Genomic DNA, 24,272 nt, shown 5'->3' on the forward strand with positions numbered 1-24,272 from the left:
TCCACCCAAACCCATGTCCATCGAGTCGATGATGCCATCCAACCATCTCATCCTCTGTCGTCCCCTCCTCCTCCTGCCCTCAATCTTTCCCACCATCAGTGTCTTTTCCAATGAGTCAGCTCTTTGCATCAGGTGGCCAAAGGAGTCGAGCTTCAGCTTCAACATCAGTCCTTCCAATGAACACCCAGGACTGATTTCCTTTAGGATGGACTGGTTGGATCTCTTTGCAGTCCAAGGGACTCTCAAGAGTCTTCTCCAACACCACAGTCCAAAAGCATCAATTCTTTGGTGCTCAACTTTCTTTATAGTCCAAATCTCATGACCACTGGAAAAACCATAGCCTAGACTAGATAGACCTTGGTTGGCAAAGTTTATGTGTGCATGCATGCTAAGTCACCTCAGTTGTGTCTGACACTGTGACACTATGGATTGTAGCCCATCAGGTTCCATGTCTATGGGATTCCCCAGGCAATATCTATTTTATAATTAGTATCAATAGTGTAGGGTTTCTGAGTCTGGTGGCTGAGGCAGTAAAGAATCCGCCTGCAGTGCAAGAGACCTGGATTTGATCCTTGGATTTGATCCTTGGGTTGGGAAGATCCCCTGGAGGAGGGTATGGCAACCCACTCCACAATTCTTTCCTGGAGAATCGCCGTGGACAGAGGAGCCTGGTGGGCTACAGTCCATGGGGTTGCAAAACGTTGGATACGACTAAGCACACAGCACAGCACATCAATAGTGTGTATATGCCATATACGTCGATCTCAAGGTCCCAGTTCACCCCACTCTTCATTTCCCCTCTTAGTATCCATATGATGTTCTCTATGTTGGTGTCTCTATTTCTGCTTTGCAGCAAGTTCATCTCTACCATTTTTCTAGATTCCACATATAAGTGATGTTATACAGTATTTGTTTTTCTCTTTCTGATTTACTTCATTCTACATAACAATCCTAACTCAAATCCTAAAAGATGATGCTGTGAAAGTGCTGCACTCAATATGCCAGCAGATTTGGAAAACTCAGCAGTGGCCATGGGACTGGAAAAGGTCAGTTTTCATTCCAATCCCAAAGAAAGACAATGCCAAAGAATGCTCAAACTACCGCACAATTGCACTCATCTCACTAGCAAAGTAATGCTCAAAATTCTCCAAGCCAGGGTTCACCAACACGTGAACCGTGAAATTCCAGATGTTCAAGCTGGTTTTAGAAAGGCAAAGGAACCAGAAATCAAATTGCCAACATCCGCTGGATCATTAAAAAAGCAAGAAAGTTCCAGAAAAGCATCTATTTCTGCTTTATTGGCTATGCCAAAGCCTCTGACTGTGTACATTACAATAAACTGGGGAAAATTCTGAAACAGATGGGAATACCAGACCACCTGACCTGCCTCTTGAAAAATATGTATGCAGGTCAGGAAGCAATAGTTAGAACTGGACATGGAACAACAGACTGGCTCCAAACAGGAAAAGGAGTATGTCAAGGCTGTGTATTGCTACCCTACTTATTTAACTTCTATGCAGAGTACATTATGAGAAACACTGGGCTGGATGAAGCACAGGCTGAAATCAAGATTGCTGGGAGAAATATCAGTAACCTCAGATATGCAGATGACACCACCCTTAAGGCAAAAGTGAAGAGGAACTAAACAGCCTCTTGGTGAAAGTGAAGACAAGAGTGAAAAAGTTGGCTTAAAGCTCAACATTCAGAAAACAAAGATCATGGCATCTGGTCCCATCACTTCATGGCAAATAGATGGGGAAACAGTGGAAACAGTGGCTAACTTTATTTTTTTGAGCTCCAAAATCACTGTGGATGGTGACTGCAGCCATGAAATTAAAAGACACTTACTCCTTGGAAGAAAAGTTATGACCCAACCTAGACAGCATACTCAAAAGCAGAGACATTACTTTGCCAACAAAGGTCCATCTAGTCAAGGCTATGGTTTTTCCAGTAGTCATGTATGGATGTGAGAGTTGGACTATAAAGAGAGCTGAGCAATGGAGAACTGATGCTTTTGAACTGTGGTGTTGGAGAAGACTCTTGAGAGTCCCTTGGACTGCAAGGAGATCCAACCAGGAAATCAGTCCTGAAGGTTCATTTGAAGGACTGATGCTGAAGCTGAAGCTCCAGTACTTTGGCCACCTAATGTGAAGAACTGACTCATTTGAAAAGACCTTGATGCTGGGAAAGATTGAAGGCGAGAGGAGAAGGGGACGACAGAGGATGAGATGGTTGAATGGCATCACCAACTCAGTGAACATGCTGCTGCTGCTAAGTCGCTTCAGTCGTGTCCGACTCTGTGCGACCACATAGGCAGCAGCCCAACAGGCTCCGCCATCCCTGGGATTCTCCAGGCAAGAACACTGGAGTGGGTTGCCATTTCCTTCTCCAATGCATGAAAGTGAAAAGTGAAAGTGAAATCGCTCACTGGTGTCCGAATCTCAGCCACCCCATGGACTGCAGCCTACCAGGCTCCTCCACCCATGGGGTCCCCCAGGCAAGAGTACTGGAGTGGGGTGCCACTGCCTTCTCATTTGCGTAATCTCCGGGAGTTGGTGATGGACAGGGAGACCTCTTGTGCTACAGTCAATGGGATCCCAAAGAGTCGGACATGACAGAGAGACTGAACTGAACTAAACCGAACATAACAATCTCTAGCTCTATCCATGTCTCCGCAAATTTTACAACTTTATTCTTTTATGGCTGAGTAATATTCCATTTTATATATGTACAACATCTCTATCCATTCCTCCTGTAAGGGACGTTTAGATTGCTTCCGTGTCCTGGCTGTTGTAAATAGTGCTGCAGTGGACACCAGGATGAATGTCTTTTTGAATGATGGTTCTCTCCAGGTATGGGCCCAGGAGTGGGATTGCTGAGTCCTACGATAGTTCTATTTTTAGTTTTTGAGGAACCTCCATACTGTTCTCCATAGTAGCTGTGCCAATTTACACACCCATATGTAGGAAGATTCCCTTTTCTGCACATTCTCTCCAGCATTTATTGTTTGTAGATTTTTTAGTGATAGACATTCTGACTGGTGTGAAGTAATACCTGACTGTAGTTTTGCATCTCTCTAGTAATTAGTGCTGTTGAACAACTTTTCATATATTTGTTAGCCATCTGTATGTCTGGAGAAATGTCTGTTTGTTTTTCCCATTTTTCAATTGTGTTGTTTGGTTTGTTGATATTGAGTTGTTTCTGCATTTTGAAGATCAGTCGCTTGTTAGTTGTATCGTTTTAGTTGCAAATATTTTCTCCCATTCTGACAGTTGTCTTTTTGTTCTGTTTATGGGTTCCTTTGCTATGCAAAACCTTGTAAGTTTAATCGGGTCCTATTTGTTTATTTTTGTTTTTATTTTCTTTACTCTAGAAGGCTGGTCAAAAAAGATCTTGTTGCAATTTATGTCAAAGAATCTTCTGCCTATGTTTTCCTCTAAGAGTTTTATAGTCTGACAGAGAATTTAAATAGCCAGGATTAAAGTCTTCAAATAATTAATTAACAAGATGTGTGTCTTGGCAAAGAAATGATAACAAAAACAAATGAAAATTCTACAACTGAAAAAGTTAACAGCTGAAATTAAGAACTAGAGAATGAGTCTATCGGCACATTAGATCAATATAAAGTAGAAATAGTAAAATGGAATATGAGAGGATAAATATTCCTCTATATAGAAAAGCTGGTTACATGGCAAGTGCCTGGTTAACAATGGTGTCTAACAAAGTTTCCCCCCAAACTTAGCACTTGGGGGACTTTTTTAAAATTTTGATCATAATGTTCTGCTCAGTAATTTGGGAAAGACTCAACTTGGCAGCTCTATCTTTGGGGTCTCTCATGTGGTTGCACTTAGATGTTATCTGGGGCTGATATCTCTAAAGGTTTGACTGAACTGTGGTTATGTAAGGAGATTCCCTGAAGTATTTTTTCGTTAGGAAGGGGAAGGGATAAAGGAGCATCCTGTCTGCAACTTAATCCAGAAAGATTTTACATACTCAGGGGAGAAATGGGGCAGGAGAGGGACAAAGGAGGAGAGAGAGGGAAAGCTAGAGCAAGACAGAGAAAGAGAGAGAAAACTAGAGTGAGAGAGGGAGGGAGAGAAAAGAAAGAAAGAAGGATTAAAGCAAAATACTAACCTAACATTTGGGGAATCCAGAGAAAGTTCAGAGAGAATTCATTCCTAGAAAACCTTCACTAAAGGAAATACTAGTAACATCAAACCCATAAAATGCCTAGGAGGAAACCTAGGTAAAGATGTGCAAAACATCTGAGAGATATTCAAGACCTAACTGAATGAAAGGATATATTTTGCCAATGAATTGGGAAACTCAGTGTTGTCAAAATAAACCATTCTCAAGTTTATATACAGATTAAAGCTAACCTCAATAAAATTCCCTGATGCTTTTGTGTGTGTGTATGAAACATGACAAGATGATTCAAAATTTCTGTTGTTGTTCAGTCACTCAGTCATGTCTGACTCTTTGCAACCCCATAGACTGCAGCACGCCAGGCTTCCCTATCCATCACCAACTCCCAGAGTTTACCCAAACTCATGTCCACTGAGTCAGTGATGCCATCCAACTATCTCATCTTCTGTTGTCCTCTTCTCCTCCTGCCTTCAACCTTTCCAAGCATCAGAGTCTTTTCTAATGAGTCAGCTCTTCACATCAGGTGGCAAAGAATTGGAGCTTCAGTTCAAAAATGTATACAAAATACAAAAACCAAGAATGACCAAGGCAGTTAGGAAGAACAGCAACAACATAACTTCTTTAAATTAAAGTTACCCAGACTTACTATGTGTGCTTAGTCACTCAGTCATGTCCGATTCTTTGTGACCCCATAGACTATAGCCCGCCAAGCTCCTCTCTCCATGGGGACACTCCAGGCAAGAATACTGGAGTGGGTTGCCATGCACTTCTCCAGGGGATCTTCCCAACCCAGGGATCAAACCCAGGTCTCCCGCCTTGCAGACAGACTCCTTACCATCTGAGCCACCAGGGAAGGTTCAAGATTTACTATAAAATTACAATAATTAAGAAAATGTGGTACAGGTGCAAGGATAGACAAATGACACAGTGGAACAGAATAGAGAGTCTAAAGGAAGTACTCAGACATATGTGCCCTTTCGTTTATCAACAAAGGTGGCACTGCAGTAGGGAATAGTCTTCCAGAAAAAGATTCTGAGTCAACTGGATGCCCATATGAAAACATGACACTTGACCCTTATGCTACAGTTATCAATCCTGGAAGCAGTGTATAGTCATGTGCAAGAGAAAGGTTATTACACTTCTGTGAGATACTCTCAGAGAACATTTTTTTGATTTTGGAGTAGACAAAGTTCTTTCTAGAAGGATTTAAGGAGTTCTATGGACTAGAACAATGGACTGGTTCAAAACTGAGACAGGAGTACGTCAAGCCTGTATAGTGTCACCCTGATTATTTAACTTCTATGCAGAGCACATCATGCAAAATGCCGGGATGGATGAAGCACAAGCTGGAGTCAAGATTGCTAGGAGACATATCAATAACCTCAGATATGCAGATGACACCACTCTTATGGCAGACAGTGAAGAGGAACTAAAGAGCCTCTTGATGAAGGTGAATGAAGAGAGTGAAAATGTTGGCTTAAAACTCAGCGTTCAGAAAAGGAAGATCATGGCATCTGGTCCCATCGCTTCATGGCAAATAGATGGGGAAACAATGAAAACAGTGACACACTTATTTTCTTGGACTCCAAAATCACTGCAAATGGTGACTGCAGCCATGAAATTAAAAGATGCTTGCTCCTTGGAAGAAAAGCTATGACAAACCTAGATCAGTTCAGTGCAGTCGCTCAGTCGTGTCTGACTCTTTGCAACCCCATGTTACCTAGCACACCAGGCCTCCCTGTCCATCACCAACTCCTGGAGTTCACTCAGACTCGCGTCCATCGAGTCACTGATGCCATCCAGCCATCTTATCTTCGGTCGTCCCCTTCTCCTCCTGCCGCCAATCCCTCCCAGCATCAAAGTCTTTTCCAATGAGTCAACACTTCTCATGAGGTGGCCAAAGTACTGGAGTTTCAGCTTTAGCATCATTCCTTCCAAAGAAATCCCAGGGTTGATCTCCTTCAGAATGCACTGGTTGGATCTCCTTGCAGTCCAAGGGACTCTCAAGAGTCTTCTCCAACACCACAGAGCAAAAGCATCAATTCTTCAGCACTCAGCCTTCTTCAGAGTCCAACTCTCATATCCATACATGACTACTGGAAAAACCATAGCCTTGACTAGACGGACCTTAGTCGGCAAAGTAATGTCTCTGCTTTTGAATATACTATCTAGGATGGTCATAACTTTTCTTCCAAGGAGTAAGCGTCTTTTAATTTCATGGCTGCAATCACCATGTGCAGTGATTTTGGAGCCCAAAAAAATAAAGTCTGACACTGTTTCCACTGTTTCTCCATCTATTTCCAATGGAGTGATGGGATAGGATGCCATGATCTTCATTTTCTGAATGTTGAGCTTTAAACCAACTTTTTCACTCTCTTCTTTCACTTTCATCAAGAGGCTTTTCAGTTCCTCTTCACTTTCTGCCATAAGCGTGGTGTCATCTGCATATCTGAGGTTACTGATATTCCTCCCGGCAATCTTGAGTCCAGCTTGTGTTTCTTCCAGTCCAGGGTTTCTCATGATGTACTCTGCATATAAGTTAAATATGCAGGGTGACAATATACAGCCTTGAAGTACTCCTTTTCCTATTTGGAACCAGTCCGTTGTTCCATATCCAGTTCTAACTGTTGCTTCCTGGCCTGCATACAGAATTCTCAAGAGGCAGTTTAGGTGGTCTGGTATTCCCATCTTCTGAAGAATTTTCCACAGCTTATTGTGATCCACACAGTCAAAGGCTTTGGCATAGTCAATAAAGCAGAAATAGATGTTTTTCTGGAACTCTCTTACTTTTTCCATGATCCAGCAGATGTTGGCAATTTGATCTCTGGTTCCTCTGCCTTTTCTAAAACCAGCTTGAACATCAGGGAGTTCACGGTTCACGTATTGCTGAAGCCTGGCTTGGAGAATTTTGAGCATTACTTTACTAGCATGTGAGATGAGTGCAATGTGCGGTAGTTTGAGCATTCTTTGGCATTGCCTTTCTTTGGGATTGGAATGAAAATTGACCTTTTCCAGTCCTGTGGCCACTGCTGCATTTTCCAAATTTGCTGGTTTTTGAGTGCAGCACTTTTACAGCATCATCTCTCAGGATTTGAAATAGCTCTACTGGAATTCCATCACCTCCACTAGCTTTGTTCATAGTGATGCTTTGTAAGGCCCACTTGACTTCACATTCCAGGATGTCTGGCTCTAGATGAGTGATCACACCACCAAAGATTGAGAAGCTCTATGCTTTCAACAAAAACAAGACCAGGAGCTGACTGTGGCTCAGATCATAAACTCCTTATTACCAAATTCAGGCTGAAATTCAAGAAAGCAGGGAAAACCGCTAGACCATTCAGGTATGACCTAAATCAAATCCCTTATGATTATACAGTGGAAGTGAGAAATAGATTTAAGGACCTAGATCTGATAGATAGAGTGCCTGATGAACTATGGAATAAGGTTCATGACATTGTACAGGAGACAGGGATCAATACCGTCCCCATGGAAAAGAAAGGCAAAAAGCAAAATGGCTGTCTGGGGAAGCCTTACAAATAGCTGTGAAAAGAAGAGGAGTGAAAAGCCAAGGAGAAAAGGAAGGATATAAGCATCTGAATGCAGAGTTCCAAAGAATAGCAAGAAGAGATAAGAAAGCCTTCTTCAATGATCCATGCAAAGAAATAGAGGAAAAGAACAGAATAGGAAAGACTAGAGATCTCTTCAAGAAAATTAGAGATACCAAGGGAATATTTCATGCAAAGATGGGCTCAATAAAGGACAGAAATGGTATGGACCTAATAGAAGCAGAAGATATTAAGAAGACGTGGCAAGAATACACAGAAGAACTGTACAAAAAGGATCTTCACGACAAACCTAGATAGCATATTAAAAAGCAGAGACGTTACTTTGCCAACAAAGGTCCAACAAAGCTATAGTTTTTCCAGTAGTTATGTATGGATGTGAGAGTGGACCATAAATAAAGCTGAGCACTGAAGAATTGATGCTTGTGAACTGTAGTGTTGGAGAAGACTTGAGAGTCCCTTGGACTTCAAGGATATTAAACCAGTCAATCCTAAAGGAAATCAGTCCTGAATATTCAGTGGAAGGACTGATGCTGAAGTTGAAGCTCTAATCCTTTGGCCACCTGATGGGAAGAACTGACTCATTGGAAAAGACCCTGATGCTGAAAAATACTGAAGGCAGAAGAAGGAGATGACAGAGGATGACATGATTGGGTGGTATCACCAACTCAATGGATATGAGCTTGAGCAAGCTGCGGGAGATGAGGGAGGACAGGGAAGCTTGATGTGCTGCGGTCCATGGGGTTGCAAAGAGTCAGACATGACTGAGTGACTGAACTGAACTGACTGACTGAAGGAGCGCTACATGAACAGTAAAAAAGGTGAATGAATTAACTTAAGATGAGTAACTTGGCTCATTGAAGTACACCATACCATTAAGAAAATAAAAATATCAGACAGAATTAAACACACACAAAAAGTAATAAATATTTGTTCCAAAAGTCATCATGATGGTAATTTGCACCATTGTATTTGTAATGGTCAAGACCTGGCAACAAACTCAAATGTCTGCCACAAGTTGAATGGATCAATGCATGGTCATGTGATCATTCAAAGGAATACTCTATAGTAATAAAAATGAATACAGTGTTGCCATAAACAACATCACGAGTGAATTTCAAACACAGTTTGAAATTTTAAAAAAAATTAGACACAAAAGAAAACGTTCTGTATGGTTATACATAAAGTTCAAAAACTGAGAAAATATTCTCTGGCAGTACAAGTCTTAGGTAAGCAGGCTTCCCTGGAGAGGAGGACACGGCTCTTGGAGGCAATAGTGATTCTGTGGTGCTGTGAATGTTCTCTTTGTAGATCTGGGTTGGGGAACATGACCTAGGTATACACTTATTGTTTGTACTTTGTTCTCTATTATTATCCCTAAATAATAATGTTTCATAAAAATATTATTCATCCAAGCATTTCTTTCCCTGACATAGCACTTCTTAGCATTTCTTAGCACTTCTTTCCCCTGAAAAAATGAGTGAACCATGAGAATGCTATGGAGCAGGACCTTACAGAGCCTTCTCAGGACAGACCACCCTCACGTCCTCCACCTGCTTCTGTCTGTAGAAAAACCTTAGCCAAAGAATAAATTTAATCACAGAAATGAAAAAATTTCAGAAACAAAGGAAAACAGTCAAATAGGACAAAATAATAATAGTTTAACCTTAAACAAAGTCAAGGATTTTTAGTTTCTCCTCATGGCTATAGCTAACATTCTGAGCCATATCCTTTGAGCTGTTTTGCAGATGCTGAAATCCCAACCATGTGGTAGAAGAAAATACATGATGCCCAGACTAGTGGGATGCCATTTTCTTCTCCAGGGGATCTTCCCAACCCAGGATCAAGCCTGAGTCTCTTGCATTGCAGGCAGGTTCTTTACCATCTGCGCCAAAAGGGAAGCCCATAATCATCACCTTACACAATTCCAAGAACTGGCCGCAAGGAAACGGGAAAAAAACAGCACTAGAACTGATGATTAACTGCATTTCAAACAATAAAGGTGACACCAATCAGACCTATTCCAAGATGATTGTTGGCGCTAGCTGTGCTATTCTGCAGGTAACCTGTCCCCTACCTCCACCTGTGCACTCCTGAAATTCCCGTTTAGAAACTCTCGTCCCTGATCAGCAAGGGGGAGCTGGTTCTTTGGTACATTAGTCCTCTGTCTCCTCAGAACTGCTGGTTTTCTCAATAATGCTATCTTTAAATTTACCCCACACTTGTCTCTCAGCGTTGGATTCTTGAGTAATAAGGAGAGGAAACCTGAGTTCCATAATTTCACTACAGAATATCTTCCTTTTAAAGCCTGTTTTCCCTTACTCTCTGCTATGGGGACATTTCACCCCAGGAGCATCCTAAGTACAGTAGCCCTTCCCTGTCTTACCTGAGCAGATCACAGAGGCAGTGTTGCCATGGGAACAGTCAGGAACACCCAGGGCAGTCACAGGGCATTTCCATAGGAAGGACTCAGTCCCTGAGCAGTGAAATCGGGCTTTCCAGAGTTGATCACTGCCTTCTGCCCCATTCGGGGTGGAGATGGCGACTCCACAGCCGAGCTGACGACAGACAACATTGGCATTGGCCAGACTCCAGTGGGAGGCACACAGAGCTCTCCATTGTCCAGAAATATTCATCTCCACCTGCCCCTCACATTGAGAGGTGCCATTCGTCATGAGCCGGACATCTGTGTACACTGATAGAAAAAGACAGAATTTCAGCAAAATCTGATTTCTCTTTTAGGTTGAACTGATTGTACACGGAGGTTAAGTCCTGATATGCATCTCACCTGAACAGACAACCTGAGCAGCTCCACTGTGCTGACATGTGCCCCCTGGACAGGGCACTCTGGGGCATGACCAGAGGTTAGGCTCCTCCCCCTCACACCTGAACTCTTCAGCCCAGACCCGGCCATCGGACTCTCTGAAGGGTACTTGTCCCAGGACAGACACAGCCTTGCCACACCCCAGCTCTGCACAGATGACCTGGGCAGTGGGGAGTGTGAAGTTCCCATCAGACACTGGGGTCCAGGCTTCTCCAGAACGTACTTCTACTCGCCCTGAGCAGGGTCCAGCCCCTCCAACCAGACGCACAAATCCTGAGAAACAAAGAACAACAAACCTAGTGAGTGTTCATGAAACTGGCTGGACAATTGCAGACAACATCTCACAGGCAATGGTGTGAAAGCTTTTTTTCCAACAGTGGAATAAGAGGGGATAAGAAGAGAGAAATTGACTGTCATCGTCAAGCTGCGTTTTCATGGGCAAGTTTCTGAAGAGATATCCAGAAGGATTGAAGGATCAGTTCGGAATGGCTGAATCTCAAGAATATATATTTTGGTTAGAAATGTTAATTCCTATCTGGGGGCCTGGAAACTACAATGCCCAAAGAAACTGCACCTTGGTAGACATTCAAATGTGGGTACAGAGCTGAACTGAGAATGAAAAAGGTCCATGGGATTCAATAGGTTAGAAGCCTAAGAGCCACAGAAGTTTAGAGGACCATCCTGAGATTTCTGGGGCCAAAATTCTGGTCAGTTTTCTCTCTGAGCCAATATTCAAGTCACTGAGGACAGGGAAAATCACACGGGCTGGATCTGAGTGCAGGCATTATAATCTAACTGTGAAAGAAGTTGTCCACAGGTAAGTTTAGAAATGACAAAAGCTCAGAGGGTCATAGGAGAGGGAGGGAATGGTCCTAGCCATCTTTCTTGAAAACCTAGGATTTATCAAGACACCTGGGAGAAAGCGAGGTCTCAGTGGGATTACGCAAGACAAATGAGTTAGTTGATTACTTCATGCTAGACATGAGATTCTCTGCAAATGTGAAAGAGTAATGATAATTTAATGTATTCTAACCTTATCTATATGCTAACTGCATGTGCCTTTCTTATTTGGATCTGAGATAAGAAGCCAACAAGCTATAAAAGAGGACAATGAGAGGAAGAGGGCAGACAGCAAACAAGCCATATATACTTTCAGTTCAGTTCAGTTCAGTTCAGTCACTCAGTCGTGTCCGTCTCTGCAACCCCATGCATCACAGCACGCCAGGCCTCCCTGTCTATTACCAACTCCCGGAGTTCACTCAAACTCATGTGCATCAAGTCGGTGATGCCATTCAGCCATCTCATCCTCTGTCGTCGCCTTCTCCTCCTGCCCCCATTCACTCCCAGGACCAGGGTTTTTTCCAACGAGTCAACTCTTCGCATGAGGTGGCCAAAGTACCAGAGTTACAGCCTCAGCATCAGTCCTTCCAATGAACACTCAGGACTGGTCTCCTTTAGAATGGACAGGTTGAATCTCCTTGCAGTCCAAGGGACTCTCAAGAGTCTTCTCCAACACCACAGTTAAAAGCATCAATTCTTCGGTGCTCAGCCTTCTTCACACTCCAACTCTCACATCCATACATGACCGCAGGAAAAACCATAGCCTTGACTACACGGACCTTTGTTGGCAAAGTAATATCTCTGCTTTTTAATATGCTATCTAGGTTGGTCATAACTTTCCTTCCAAGGAGTAAGCGTCTTGTAATATATACTGTAGAGATTTCTAAATTGCAAAAGCTTCAATAGGAATGAAACATAGAAAGATTTCGGGGGAAAAAAGACTCGTTCAACAAGATTTTAACACTTTCCATCCCCTGTGCTCCTCCCATTTGCCACATAACCCTGCTACCCTTTCCCATTTTTCCCAATGCAGAAAAGAAAAACCAAGCTTAAGAGCTACAAATAGATGGAAAGGAGACTCCAAAAGGGAAGAACTTCTGTGGGGAGTGAGGTGGAGGAGTGGCAGGTGAAATGGGGAGTGGATGGAGTATGAGAGAGAGACCAGAGAAAACACTCATGATCATGATTTCAAACTTCAGAGGCCCTATTTTGGATAGAGAAAAGGTAATCCAATAGGGAAAAATCTGCACATCATAAAGAACAACTTTTTAAATCATCTTCCTGGTTTCTGAGTGGGCTCATAAGTATTTATGTACATGGTGGAATTTGTTCTGGTGAAGGACTCTGATTGTATAAGTTTGTGAACTTTGAAGCCTCAATAAGAATGATGTAACAAAATTAAAATCTACTATAGAGAGCAGGCAGAGAAGGCAATGGCAACCCACTCCAGTGTTCTTGCCTGAAGAATCCCAGGGATGGCGGAGCCCTGTGGGCTGCCGTCTATGGGGTCGCCAGAGTCGGACACGACTGAAGCGACTTAGCAGCAGCAGCAGCAGCATAGAGAGCAGAAGAGAACAGAAAAGGCACTGAAGGATTAGCTTGACCACTCATACAAGAATAAATGATGTAAGAGAGGATGATCGGCTTGCCTTTTATTATTTATCCATTTCCATCTCCCCAGAGAGGCCCAGGTCAGGACCCCTAATCTATTCCGGCTGGGAGTTTGGTCACAGGCTACACATTCTAGATAAACCATTTTTATTTGACTGGTTGTTGTTGTTGTTGTTGCTCAGCCACTCAGTCATGTCCGACTCTTTGCTACCCCATGGACTGAAGAATGACAGGCTTCCCTGTCCTTCAACATCTCCCAGAGTTTGCTCAAACTCATGTCCATCGAGTTGGTGATGCCATCTAACCATCTCATCTTCTGTCGTCTCCTTCTCCACCAGCCTCCAATCTTTCCCAGCATCAGGGTCTTTTCCAGTGAATCAGTTCTTCATATCAGGTGGTCAAAGTATTGGAGCTTCAGCTTCAGCATCAGTCCTCTCAGTGAATATTCAGGGTTGATTTCCTTTAGGATTGAGTGGTTTGATCTCCTTGCAGTCCAATGGACTCTCAAGAGTCTTCTCCAACAACACAGTTCAAAAGCATCAGTTTTTCAGTGTTCAACCTTCTTTGTGGTCCAACTCTCACATCCATTTATGACTATTGAAAAAACCATAGCTTTGACTAGACGGACCTTTGTCTCAAAGCAATGTATCTGTTTTGTAATATACTGTCTAGGTTTGTCATAGCTTTTCTTCCAGGGAGCAAGCATCTTTTAATTTCATGATTGCAGTCACTGTCCACAGTGATTTTGGAGCCCAAGAAAATAGTCTGTCACTGTTTCCATTGTTTCCCCATCTGTTTGCCATGAAGCGATGGGACAGGATGCCATGATCTTAGTTTTTTGAATGCTGAGTTTCAAGGCAGCTTTTTCACTCTGCTCTTTCACTTTCATCAAGAGTTCCTCTTCACTTTCTGCCATTTAGGGTGATGTCATCTGCATATCTGAGATTGTTGATGTTGTTATATTAATTCCACGAGATTAAAAATTTAGAAAGAAAAAGAGGGAAGTATTTCTTGTATTCTGTTTTATATACCCTGATAAAAGTTAAATATTCAAATATGTGCTGGATAATCAAGAAAGTCTTAGGATATATTAGGATAGAGACTTCTGAGATATATTATTTCTTTTTTATTATCTACTTGATTTAAAATTTTCCATGGAAGAATAAGTGTGAAAATTCCAGGAAAATAATGAAATAGGAGGCGGATGTGAATGAGTAAAGATACTAAATATAATAAAGATATATCCTTGTCTGGTCTCTTGCTGTGTAGACATCTTGTGTCCTTAGGCACACATAGCACCTTCCACACCACACCTGGACCTTCAGTGCTGCTCAGAGAACCTCACCGTTGCCTTCCTCAGCTCCCATGGCCATTCCCCTTCCTCCCAGCTTCTATAAAACCTGCTCCACTTTTTTCAAAATTACATTTGTCTTCTTTCTCCAAATAAGCCCCCCAAACACGTCTCTTATATCATAGAAATCATCAAATATAAACTACATAATCTCTTATCATAAAACACACAAATTCATGTTTTATTACCTCCACCTTTCACTTGCCAGTGCATGGCTAACTGTTCCTCAGAAGTTTGCATTTGTACAGATATCTTAAAGGAAAATTGGGGAGAGAGACTGTTCTAGTAACAGTGAAAGAATGTATGACTCGGAGCATTTCATTCACAGTTCTCTAGTTCTAGCATCAAAGAACTATGAACATTTACATATAAATTTGCAAGGGAACTTGAAATCTGGCACAAATCCATAAGAATCTCTGATTTGTTAAATGATATCCCTTTAGGGATCACCTCTATACATGTAAATGATATCCTCCTATAGTAAGAGTAGACTCCACTCCTACTAGCCTAGCGCTAAATAGTATCTCACATTGTTTGTACAGAAACAACTCCACCCAGGAAAGTACATCCTCATTTTTGTCTCTCCTTCGCATAGCCTCCCTGTGCAAAGAGAATGTGTATGTGGCAGTTAGCAAATGTTTCACAATACAAAAAGTGATTTATGAAAACAAATTATGAGGATTTACTTTAATTGGGAGAATGAATAAAGCTATTTTAGCGTCAGATAAGTCCATTGGAGATCAAAACAATGACAGAGACTTATAAGAGGAAAGTATATGAATCTCAGCACTCATAGCCACAGTGCACTCAGGGAGGATGGGTAGGCGTCTCAGTCCTCTCTAGGCCACCTATCTCCCATTGCCCTGCTGATCAGACACCAGCTTTCTTGGAACTTTCCATTTTCTCAGCCGGTGGACAAAGAACTGACCATACCTGAGCAGACGACTCCTGCATCTTCTCGATGATCACAGTTGTGTTGCTGCCATCCCCAGGCAGGGCACCTCCACACTTGGGACTCCTCTCCTCTGCAGCTCACTTCATCCAGCCAGATGGGCCCTGATCCTGCCCCGAAGTGAGCAGACCCCATGGCACTGAGGGCTTCTGCACAGCCCAGCTGCCTGCACACCACGCGGGCATCTTCCAGGTCCCAGCCGTCATCACAGATGGTGCCCCAGGAGCCCTGGTCAAGGATCTCCACTCTCCCGGAGCAGCGACCACCTCCGTCCGCCAGGCGGATCTGTCTGCTGTCTGAGCAGAGAGAAATGGGACATGGGGTGATGACACCAGAGGTTGAGAAGGGTTTTCTGTCCTGTGGGACCCCCACCTGAGCAGTAGGGGGCGCACTCCTCTGAGGCTGCCGACCCTGCTGGTTCAGACACGGAGTCATTGCACCGGGGCAGCAGCTGGGGCTGGTTTTTTATACCAGTGGCAAGAGAATAATAAGGTTGAAAAATAGGAAGAAAATAAAACAGGAAATATTAAGTTGAAAACACTCTAGCGAGTAGTCTGAGACAGCAGGTAGTACAAGGTCCTATCAGAGTTAACATTCTGATCTGTAGAGTTCTGCACAGCATCAGAGAAAGATTTACAGGAAATGTTAGTCTCTCTACCCAGAGCAGTTAAACGAGTTCAGAGTCACAGGAATGAGCAGGCAGCGGGATGGATTCCTTTCAAAGCACACACATTTTGATGCTCTTGACCTAAGAGTTAAAGGGGTTGATTAAAGGGAGTGGAGTCAGGAACAGGCCTAATCAGATGCCTCAGATAGCAGTCATGAATCCTCTACCATTAGAATCCTTCTCCTTGGTACAGTCATTCAGAACTGAAAAAAAAAAAAAGGATTCCGTGGTATCTTGGTTTACCCCCGAATATTTCATTTGCAGTTCTAAGCTTCAGACGTCAGATCTGGATACTACTTTCAAACAATGTGATCTTTTTGAGTAGACTAAACAACTTTGCATGAGAGATGATGTCAGAGAACATCGACACTGGCCAGATTCCACTGGGAATCATAGAATGTTGCTTCTTCTCCCCAAAAATATAATCCCTCCTTGGACTTTGTGTCAAGTATCTCTCTTATTCAAATTTTGGAGTTATCTGATCTTTAGGGGGAAGGAGAAGGCAATGGTACTCCACTCCAGTACTCTTGCCTGGAAAATCCCATGGATAGAGGAGCCTGCTAGGCTGCAGTCCATGGGGTCGCTAAGAGTGGGACACGACTGAGCAAACTGACTTTCATTTTTCACTTTCATGCATTGAAGAAGGAAATGGCAACCCACTCCAGTATTCTTGCCTAGAGAATCCCAGGCATGGGGGAGCCTGGTGGGCTGCCGTCTATGGGGTCGCACAGAGTCAGACATGACTGAAGCGACTTAGCATCAGCAGCAGTGTGTATGTTTGCCTAGTCACTTCAGTCATGTTCAACTCTTTAAGACCCTATGAACTGTAGCCCACCAGGCTCCTCTGCCCATGGGATTCTCCAGGCAAGAATACTGGAGTGGATTGCCACGCCCTCCTCCAGGGGGTCTTCCTGACCCAGCGACCTAACCTGTGTCTCCTGCATTGCAGGTGGATTCTTTATGGCTGAGCCACCAGCAAAGTTCTTCTAGTTCTATCACTGAGCAGAAATAGGTCACATTCCTGCAGCCCCTTGAACAAATAACATTAACAAGCTCACTGTATTCTCCTCTCCTTTTATACATAAAAGTGATCTAAAGAAAGGTTAAAGAATGTCTATCAATGTTGTCCTTTAAGTAAATGATGTAGCAGAGAATTAAACCTAAAATTTTCCACTTCCATGGAGAATGGAGGAGTTCACAGCAGGCCAATGTGTTTTGCTGGGTCTAGCTGCACACAGCTTAAAAGCTGAAAAATGTTTTTCAAGAAACACTAACTGTTACTTTGCCAAAAAAGTTCTGATTAGTCAAGCCTATGGTTTTTGCAGTGGTCATGTATGGATGTGAGAGACGGACTGTGAAGAAAGCTGAGCGCCGAAGAATTGATGCTTTTGAACTGTGGTGTTGGAGACGACACTTGAGAGTCCCTTGGACTGCAAGGAGATCCAACCAGTCCATTCTGAAGGAGATCAGTCCTGGGTGTTCTTTGGAAGGAATGATACTGAAGCTGAAATTCCAATATTTTGGCCATCTCATGAGAAGAGCTGACTCATTGGAAAACACTCTGATGCTGGGAGGGATTGGGGGCAGGAGGAGAAGGGGACGACAGAGGATGAGATGGCTGGATGGCGTCACTGACTCGATGGACGTGAGTCTGATTGAACTCTGAGAGTTGGTGATGGACAGGGAGGCCTGGCATGCTATGATTCATGGGGTCACAAAGACTCAGAAATGACTGAGTGACTGAACTGAACTGAACTGAACTGAAATGTATTCAACATTTGTTGACACAACATGGACCAAATATGCTAAAATTCTATAGTGTGGAGTTTATTTCAATGTTAGCCAAGGATCTATACTTCTTTTTCTCTGGGAATTTGCTGATTCATTGCATAATTTAATGATTCAGAATCTGGGCTTGGGCAAGCATAGGACTATTGTTGTGACAGGAAGCCAGCATAATTTGGGAGGTACCTGGTGCTAGAGTGACAAAATTAGAGTCTTGAGGGCCACTCTCAAACAGCACATTTTCTCCTCAAATATCTGCCCAGTATATAAGCTGTGAAGGGCAGGAAACTAAAGAGCTATACAAAAAGACTTGAAAAGCAGAGTCTTTCTCATTCTCTTGGGTACGGAGCTACCAAAGAATCCAGGCTCTGAACTGGAATCTCCGAAAGCCCCTGTCATAGGGCCAAAAAATCAGAGGTGGACTGAGTGCTACCAAACCTGCAACCCACACTTATTACAGCTCAGTTTTAGGTTATATTTAGATGTTTGAGTGATATACACCCCTTCCCCCTATCTGCCTAGCAAAACAAAGGGTAAATCCTTTCAGGTATTAGAAAATGTATCAGGAGTATCTTACTTTTTAATATATAATTTATAGCATTCAGTAAAAAATGGCATGACATTTGACAAGTTAGGATAACATGACAAATGACCAAAGTGAAAAAAAGAGATGAGAGAATGCAGAGATACACATGATAAAAATGCATAAGGATTTTAACTATGACCAACGTGTTTAGGGGAAAAGAGAGAGGGGGAGAATATACAGGGAAAAAGATGAAAAAATTAACAAATAATCATAAAGAAATAAAAATGGCAATGGAATCATTGCCAACCTAAAATAAAATATCTAGTATTAAAAAGTGAATGAATAAGTCAAACAAATTTTAGATAGAACTTAGAATAGAGTGATTTAGAGGAGTCCTAAAGATGAGACATGAGAAGGAAAATAAAGAGTAGGAGAGGGGGAAGAGATACAAAGACAGAGAGGCAGAACTACAGAAGGCATATTTGAAGATATAATAATAGAACATTTTTAATATAAAAAAAGAGTATGAAAATACCCACTCCTAGTAGAGCTGCAGAAAATCAAATGGAAAAGGGGGAAATCTGAAATAGTAACAGATTTATTTAATACTAAAGAAAGAAAAAAAAGGGGAGAGAAAAAGGAACATAAAGCATGTGGATCAATTAAAAGCAAATGGCAGATACCAACATAAATCAATATCAGTAATTGCATTTACAGTGAATGGATTAAGATAAAACAAACCTGATGCAAACGTTACTCGCAAAATGATCACCTTATATTAAGAAAACAAAGAAAGATTGAAAGTAAAGTGATGGGGAAAAAGTACTAACTGTAAGAAAACAGGAGTAGCATTTTCAATGTCCCAGAAAGGAGACGTTAAGAAAAGATGCACTAAATGACAGGAGTGCTGAGAGAGGGCATCAGAGGACAGACAGACGAAACCACAGTCACAGAAAACTAGCCAACCTGATCACATGGACCACAGCCTTGTCTAACTCAATGAAACTAAGCCATGCCGTGTAGGGCCAACCAAGACGGACGGGTCATGGTGGAGAGTTCTGACAAAATGTGGTCCACTGGAGAAGGGAATGGCAAACCACTGCAGTATTCTTGCCTTGAAAACCCCATGAACAGTATGAAAAGGCAAAAAGATAGGACACTGAAAGATGAACTCCCCAGGTCAGTAGGTGCCCAAAATGCTACTGGAGGATCAGTGGAGAAACTCCAGAAAGAATGAAGGTAGGGAGCCAAGGCAAAAACAACACCCAGTTGTGGATGTGGCCGGTGATAGAAGCAAGGTCCAATGGTGTAAAGAGCAATATTGCTAGGAACCTGGAATGTTAGGTCCATGAATGAAAGGAAATTGGAAATGGTCAAACAGGAGATGGCAACAGTGAACATTCTACGAATCAGTGAACTAAAAGGGACTGGAATAGGTGAATTTAACTCATATGACCATTATATCTACTACTGTGGGCAGGAATCATTTAGAAGAAATGGAGTAACCATCATAGTCAACAAAAGAGTCTGAAATGCAGTACTTGGATGCAATCTCAAAAACAACAGAATGATCTCTCCATTCATTTCCAAGGCAAACCATTCAATATCACAGGAATCCAAGTCTATGCCCCAACCAGGAATGCTGAAGAAGCTGAAGTTGAATGGTTCTATGAAGACCTACATGACTTTTTAGAACTAACACCCAAAAAAGGATATCTTTTTCATTATAGGGGACTGGAATGCAAAAGTATGAAGTCAAGAAACACCTGGAGTAACAGGCAAATTTGACCTTGAGTACAGAATAAAGCAGGGCAAAGGCTGATAGAGTTTTGCCAAGAGAACACACTGATCATAGCAAACACCCTCTTCTGACAACACAAGAGAAGACTCTACACATGGACATCACCAGATGGTCAACACCAAAATCAGATAGATTATATTCTTTGCAGCCAAAGATGGAGAACCTCTATACAGGCAGCAAATACAAGACCAGGAGCTGACTATAGCTCAGATCAGGCACTCCTTATTGCCAAATTCAGATTTAAATTGAAGAAAGTGGGGGAAAACACTACACCATTCAGGTATGACCTGAAGCAAATCCCTTATGACTATACAGTGGAAGTGAGAAATAGATTTAAGGGACTAGATCTGATAGACAGAGTGCCTGATGAACTATGGATGGAGGTTTGTGACACTGTACAGGAGACAGAAATCAAGACCATCCCCATGGAAAACAAATACAAAAAAGCAAAATGGCTGTATGAGGAGGCCTTACAAATAGCTGTGGAAAGAAGGGAAGCAAAAAGCAAAGGAGAAAAGGAAAGATATACCCATTTTAATGCAGAGTTCCAAAGAATAGAAAGGAGAGATGAGAAAGCCTTCCTCGGCAATCAGTGCAAAGAAATAGAGGCAAATAACAGAATGAGAAAGACTAGAGATCTCTTCAAGAAAATTAGAGATACCAAGGGAATATTTCATGCAAAGATGGGGTCAATAAAGGGCATAAATGGTATGGACCTAACAGAAGCAGAATATTAAGAAGAGGTGGCAAGAATACACAGAAGAACTGTACAAAACAAGATCTTCATGACCCAGATAATCACGATGGTGTGATCACTCCCCTAGAGCCAGACATCCTGGAATGTGAAGTCAAGTGGGCCGTAAGAACCATCACTACGAACAAAGCTAGTGGAGGTGATGGAATTCCAGTGGAGCTCTTTCAAATCCTGAGAGATGATGCTGTGAAGGTGCTGCACTCAGTATGCCAGCAAATTTGGAAACTCAGAAGTGGCCACAGGACTGGAAAAGGTCAGTTTTCATTCCAATCCCAAAGAAAGGCAATCCCAAAGAATGCTCAATCTACCACACAGTTGCACTCATTTCACACGCTAGTAAAGTAATGCTCAAAATTCTCCAAGCCAGGTTTTAGCAATACGGGAACCATGAACTTCCAGATGTTTAAGCTGGTTTTACAAAAGGCAGAGGAACCAGAGATCAAATTGTCAACATCTGTTGGATCATTGAAAAAGCAAGAGAGTTCCAGAAAAACATCTATTTCTGCTTTATTGACTATGCCAAAGCCTTTGACTGTGTGGATCACAATAAAATGTGGAAAATTCTGAAAGAGATGGGAATACCAGACCACCTGACCTGCCTCTTGAGAAACCTGTATGCAGGTCAGGAAGCAACAGTTAGCACTGGACATGGAAGAACACACTGGTTCCAAATAGGAAAACGAGGATGTCAAGGCTGTATATTGTGACCCTGCTTATGTAACTTTCATACAGGGTACCTCATGAGAAATGCTGGGCTGGATGAAGAACAAGCTGGAATCAAGATTGCTGGGAGACATATCAGTAACCTCAGATATGCAGATGACACCAGCCTTAGGGCAGAAAGTGAAGAACTAAAGAGCCTCTTGATGAAAGTGAAAGAGGAGAGTGAAAAAGGTGGCTTAAAGCTCAGCATTCAGGAAACTAAGATCATGGCATCCGGTCCCATCACTTCATGGCAAATAGATATGGAAATAGTGGAAACAGTGGCTGACTTTATTTTGGGGGCTCCAAAATCACCGCAGATGGTGACTGCAGCCATGAAATTAAAAGACGCTTGTTGACAGGAAAAAAGACACAGATGTGTATAACGGACTTTTGGACTCAGAGGGAGAGGGAGAGGGTGGGATGATTTGGGAGAATGGCATTCTAACATGTATACTATCATGTAAGAATTGAATCGCCAGTCTATGTCTGACGCAGGATACAGCATGCTTGGGGCTGGTGCATGGGGATGACCCACAGAGATGTTGTGGGGAGGGAGGTGGGAGGGGGGTTCATGTTTGGGAACACATGTAAGAATTAAAGATTTTTAAATTAAAAAAATAAAAAACTAAAATAAAATAAATAAATAAATAAAAATTTAAAAAAAAACAAAAGACGCTTGTTCCTTGGAAGGAAAGTTAGGACCAACTTAGACAGCATATTAAAAGCAGACAATACTTTGTCAACAAAGGTCCGTCTAGTCTAGGCTATGGTTTTTCCAGTAGTCATGTATGGATATGAGCGTTGGACTTTAAAGAAAGCTGAGCACCAAAGAATTGATGCTTTTGAACTGTGGTGTTGGAGAAAACTCTTGAGAGTCCCTTGGAATGCAAGGAGATCCAACCAGTTCATCCTAAGGAGATCAGTCCTGAGTGTTCCCTGGAAGGACTGATGTTGTAGTTGAAACTCCAATATTTTGGCCACCTGATGTGAAGAGCTGACTCATTTCAAAAGACCCCAGTGCTGAGAAAGATTGGGGGCAGAAGGAGAAGGGGGTGACAGAGGATGAGATTACTGGATGGAATCACTGGCTCAATGGACATGAGTTTGTGTAAACTCTGGGTTTGGTGATGGACAGGGCAGCCTGGCGTGCTGCAGTCCATGAAGTCACAAAGAGTCAGACACAACTGAGTGACTGAACTGAACTGAACTGAACACTAATTGAATTAGAGAGGCAATCTTCATGATCATAATGAGGTGCACCCTTAATAAACATACAGACATCAAAATTCAAGAAAGGTAACAGAACATAGCTTTGAAATATACTTGACAGAATGAAAAGAAATAAGCAAAATCACAATCAAAATGGAGGATTTTTACTGTATCTTTTTCAGTAGCATTCAGACCAGACATACAAAAAACAAAGGATACAGTAGATGTACAGGAAAATAGTCAGCACATTTAACCAAGTAACACATAGAGCAATGCACCCAACAACGCAAGAGTTCACATTACTGTAAAAGCACTCGGAACGTTTACCAAAACGACCACATAATGGGACAAAATCTTTCACTCTTTGAATTCATACAGAGTATTTACTCTGACCACAGTGGAATAAAATTAAGAATTAAAAAGAAATATTGTTAGCCATCCCTATTTTGGGAAATTCAGTAACACCCTTCCAAAAAACACCTGAGTCTTGGAATAAATTTAAAATTTGCCAAATATTGCGAAATAATGATAATAAAAATACAATAATAATGATAATAAACACAAAATAATGATATTATCATAAATTCTTCTAATGAAACTCAAGTAGTGCCTATAGGGAAATTTATACCCTAGATTTAGAGAAGAGGAAAGACCGAAAGTGAAAAAAATGTAAGCTTCAATTAAGAAACTAGGAGATGAGAAAGCCTAAAGAATATAGAATGTTGGGGTTAATTAAAAAAGGAACAAAAATGGATGGAAAACAAGGTAGGCATAAGATAGAAAGCATAGAAGAAACCCCTTTAAACATGGCTCATTGAAAACTGAGGAACACTGATCAATAACAATGAAGAGCAGAGAGAAAATGAAGTTAACAATACCAAGAACGAAAAGGGACATCACTATAAATCATACAGATTTTTTGTCATAGTTTTTGTGTTGTTTGTTTGTTTTTGGCTATGCTGTGGCCCGTGGGATCTTAGTGCCCAGGTCAGGGATTGAGCCTGGACCATGACAGTGAAAGTCCAGAGATGTAACCCCTGGATTGCATAGCTTTATTAATATAATTTATACATTTAATGTGGATAAGTACACAGAAAGTGTCAATTTCTCCACAGCCTTGCCAACACTTAAGTGTCTTTAAAAAAAAAAAAACACAGTCATTCTGACATGTGTGAGATGATATCTCTTTCTGGTTTTGATTTACATTTTCCTGATGATTGACAATGTCAAGCATTTTTCATATACCCATTGGCCATTTGTATGTCTTCTTTAGAGAAACGTCTATTCAAGACCTTGGCCAATTTTTTAATTGAGTTATTAGGTTTTGGATTTTTTTTCTTGAGTTGCAGGAGTTCCCTATTTGTTTGCCAATTAATACCTTATAAAATTTGTGCTAGCTTCCTTTTTCACTCTGTTGGTATTTCCTTTGGCTTGAAGAAGCTTTTTAGTTTGATATATTCCCACTTGTCTATTTTTGCTTTGTTGCCTGTACTTTTGACATCATATCCATGAAATCATGAAGCAATGTGTTTTAATTT

General features: G+C 41.8%; 1 protein-coding gene across 1 annotated transcript in view; it reads right to left on the minus strand.

Moving 5' to 3' along the window:
* LOC138437863 (scavenger receptor cysteine-rich domain-containing protein DMBT1-like) overlaps nucleotides 1-24,272 on the minus strand; it is a 226,394-nt gene that overhangs the window by 13,294 nt on the left and 188,828 nt on the right. The window contains 3 exon segments of the mRNA XM_069585832.1: nucleotides 10,096-10,404; nucleotides 10,498-10,806; nucleotides 15,269-15,583. Of these exon segments, the coding sequence (XP_069441933.1) occupies nucleotides 10,096-10,404; nucleotides 10,498-10,806; nucleotides 15,269-15,583 (933 nt within the window).

The sequence above is a fragment of the Ovis canadensis genome, chromosome 3, assembly GCF_042477335.2.
Source record: "Ovis canadensis isolate MfBH-ARS-UI-01 breed Bighorn chromosome 3, ARS-UI_OviCan_v2, whole genome shotgun sequence".
Lineage (NCBI taxonomy): Eukaryota > Metazoa > Chordata > Mammalia > Artiodactyla > Bovidae > Ovis > Ovis canadensis.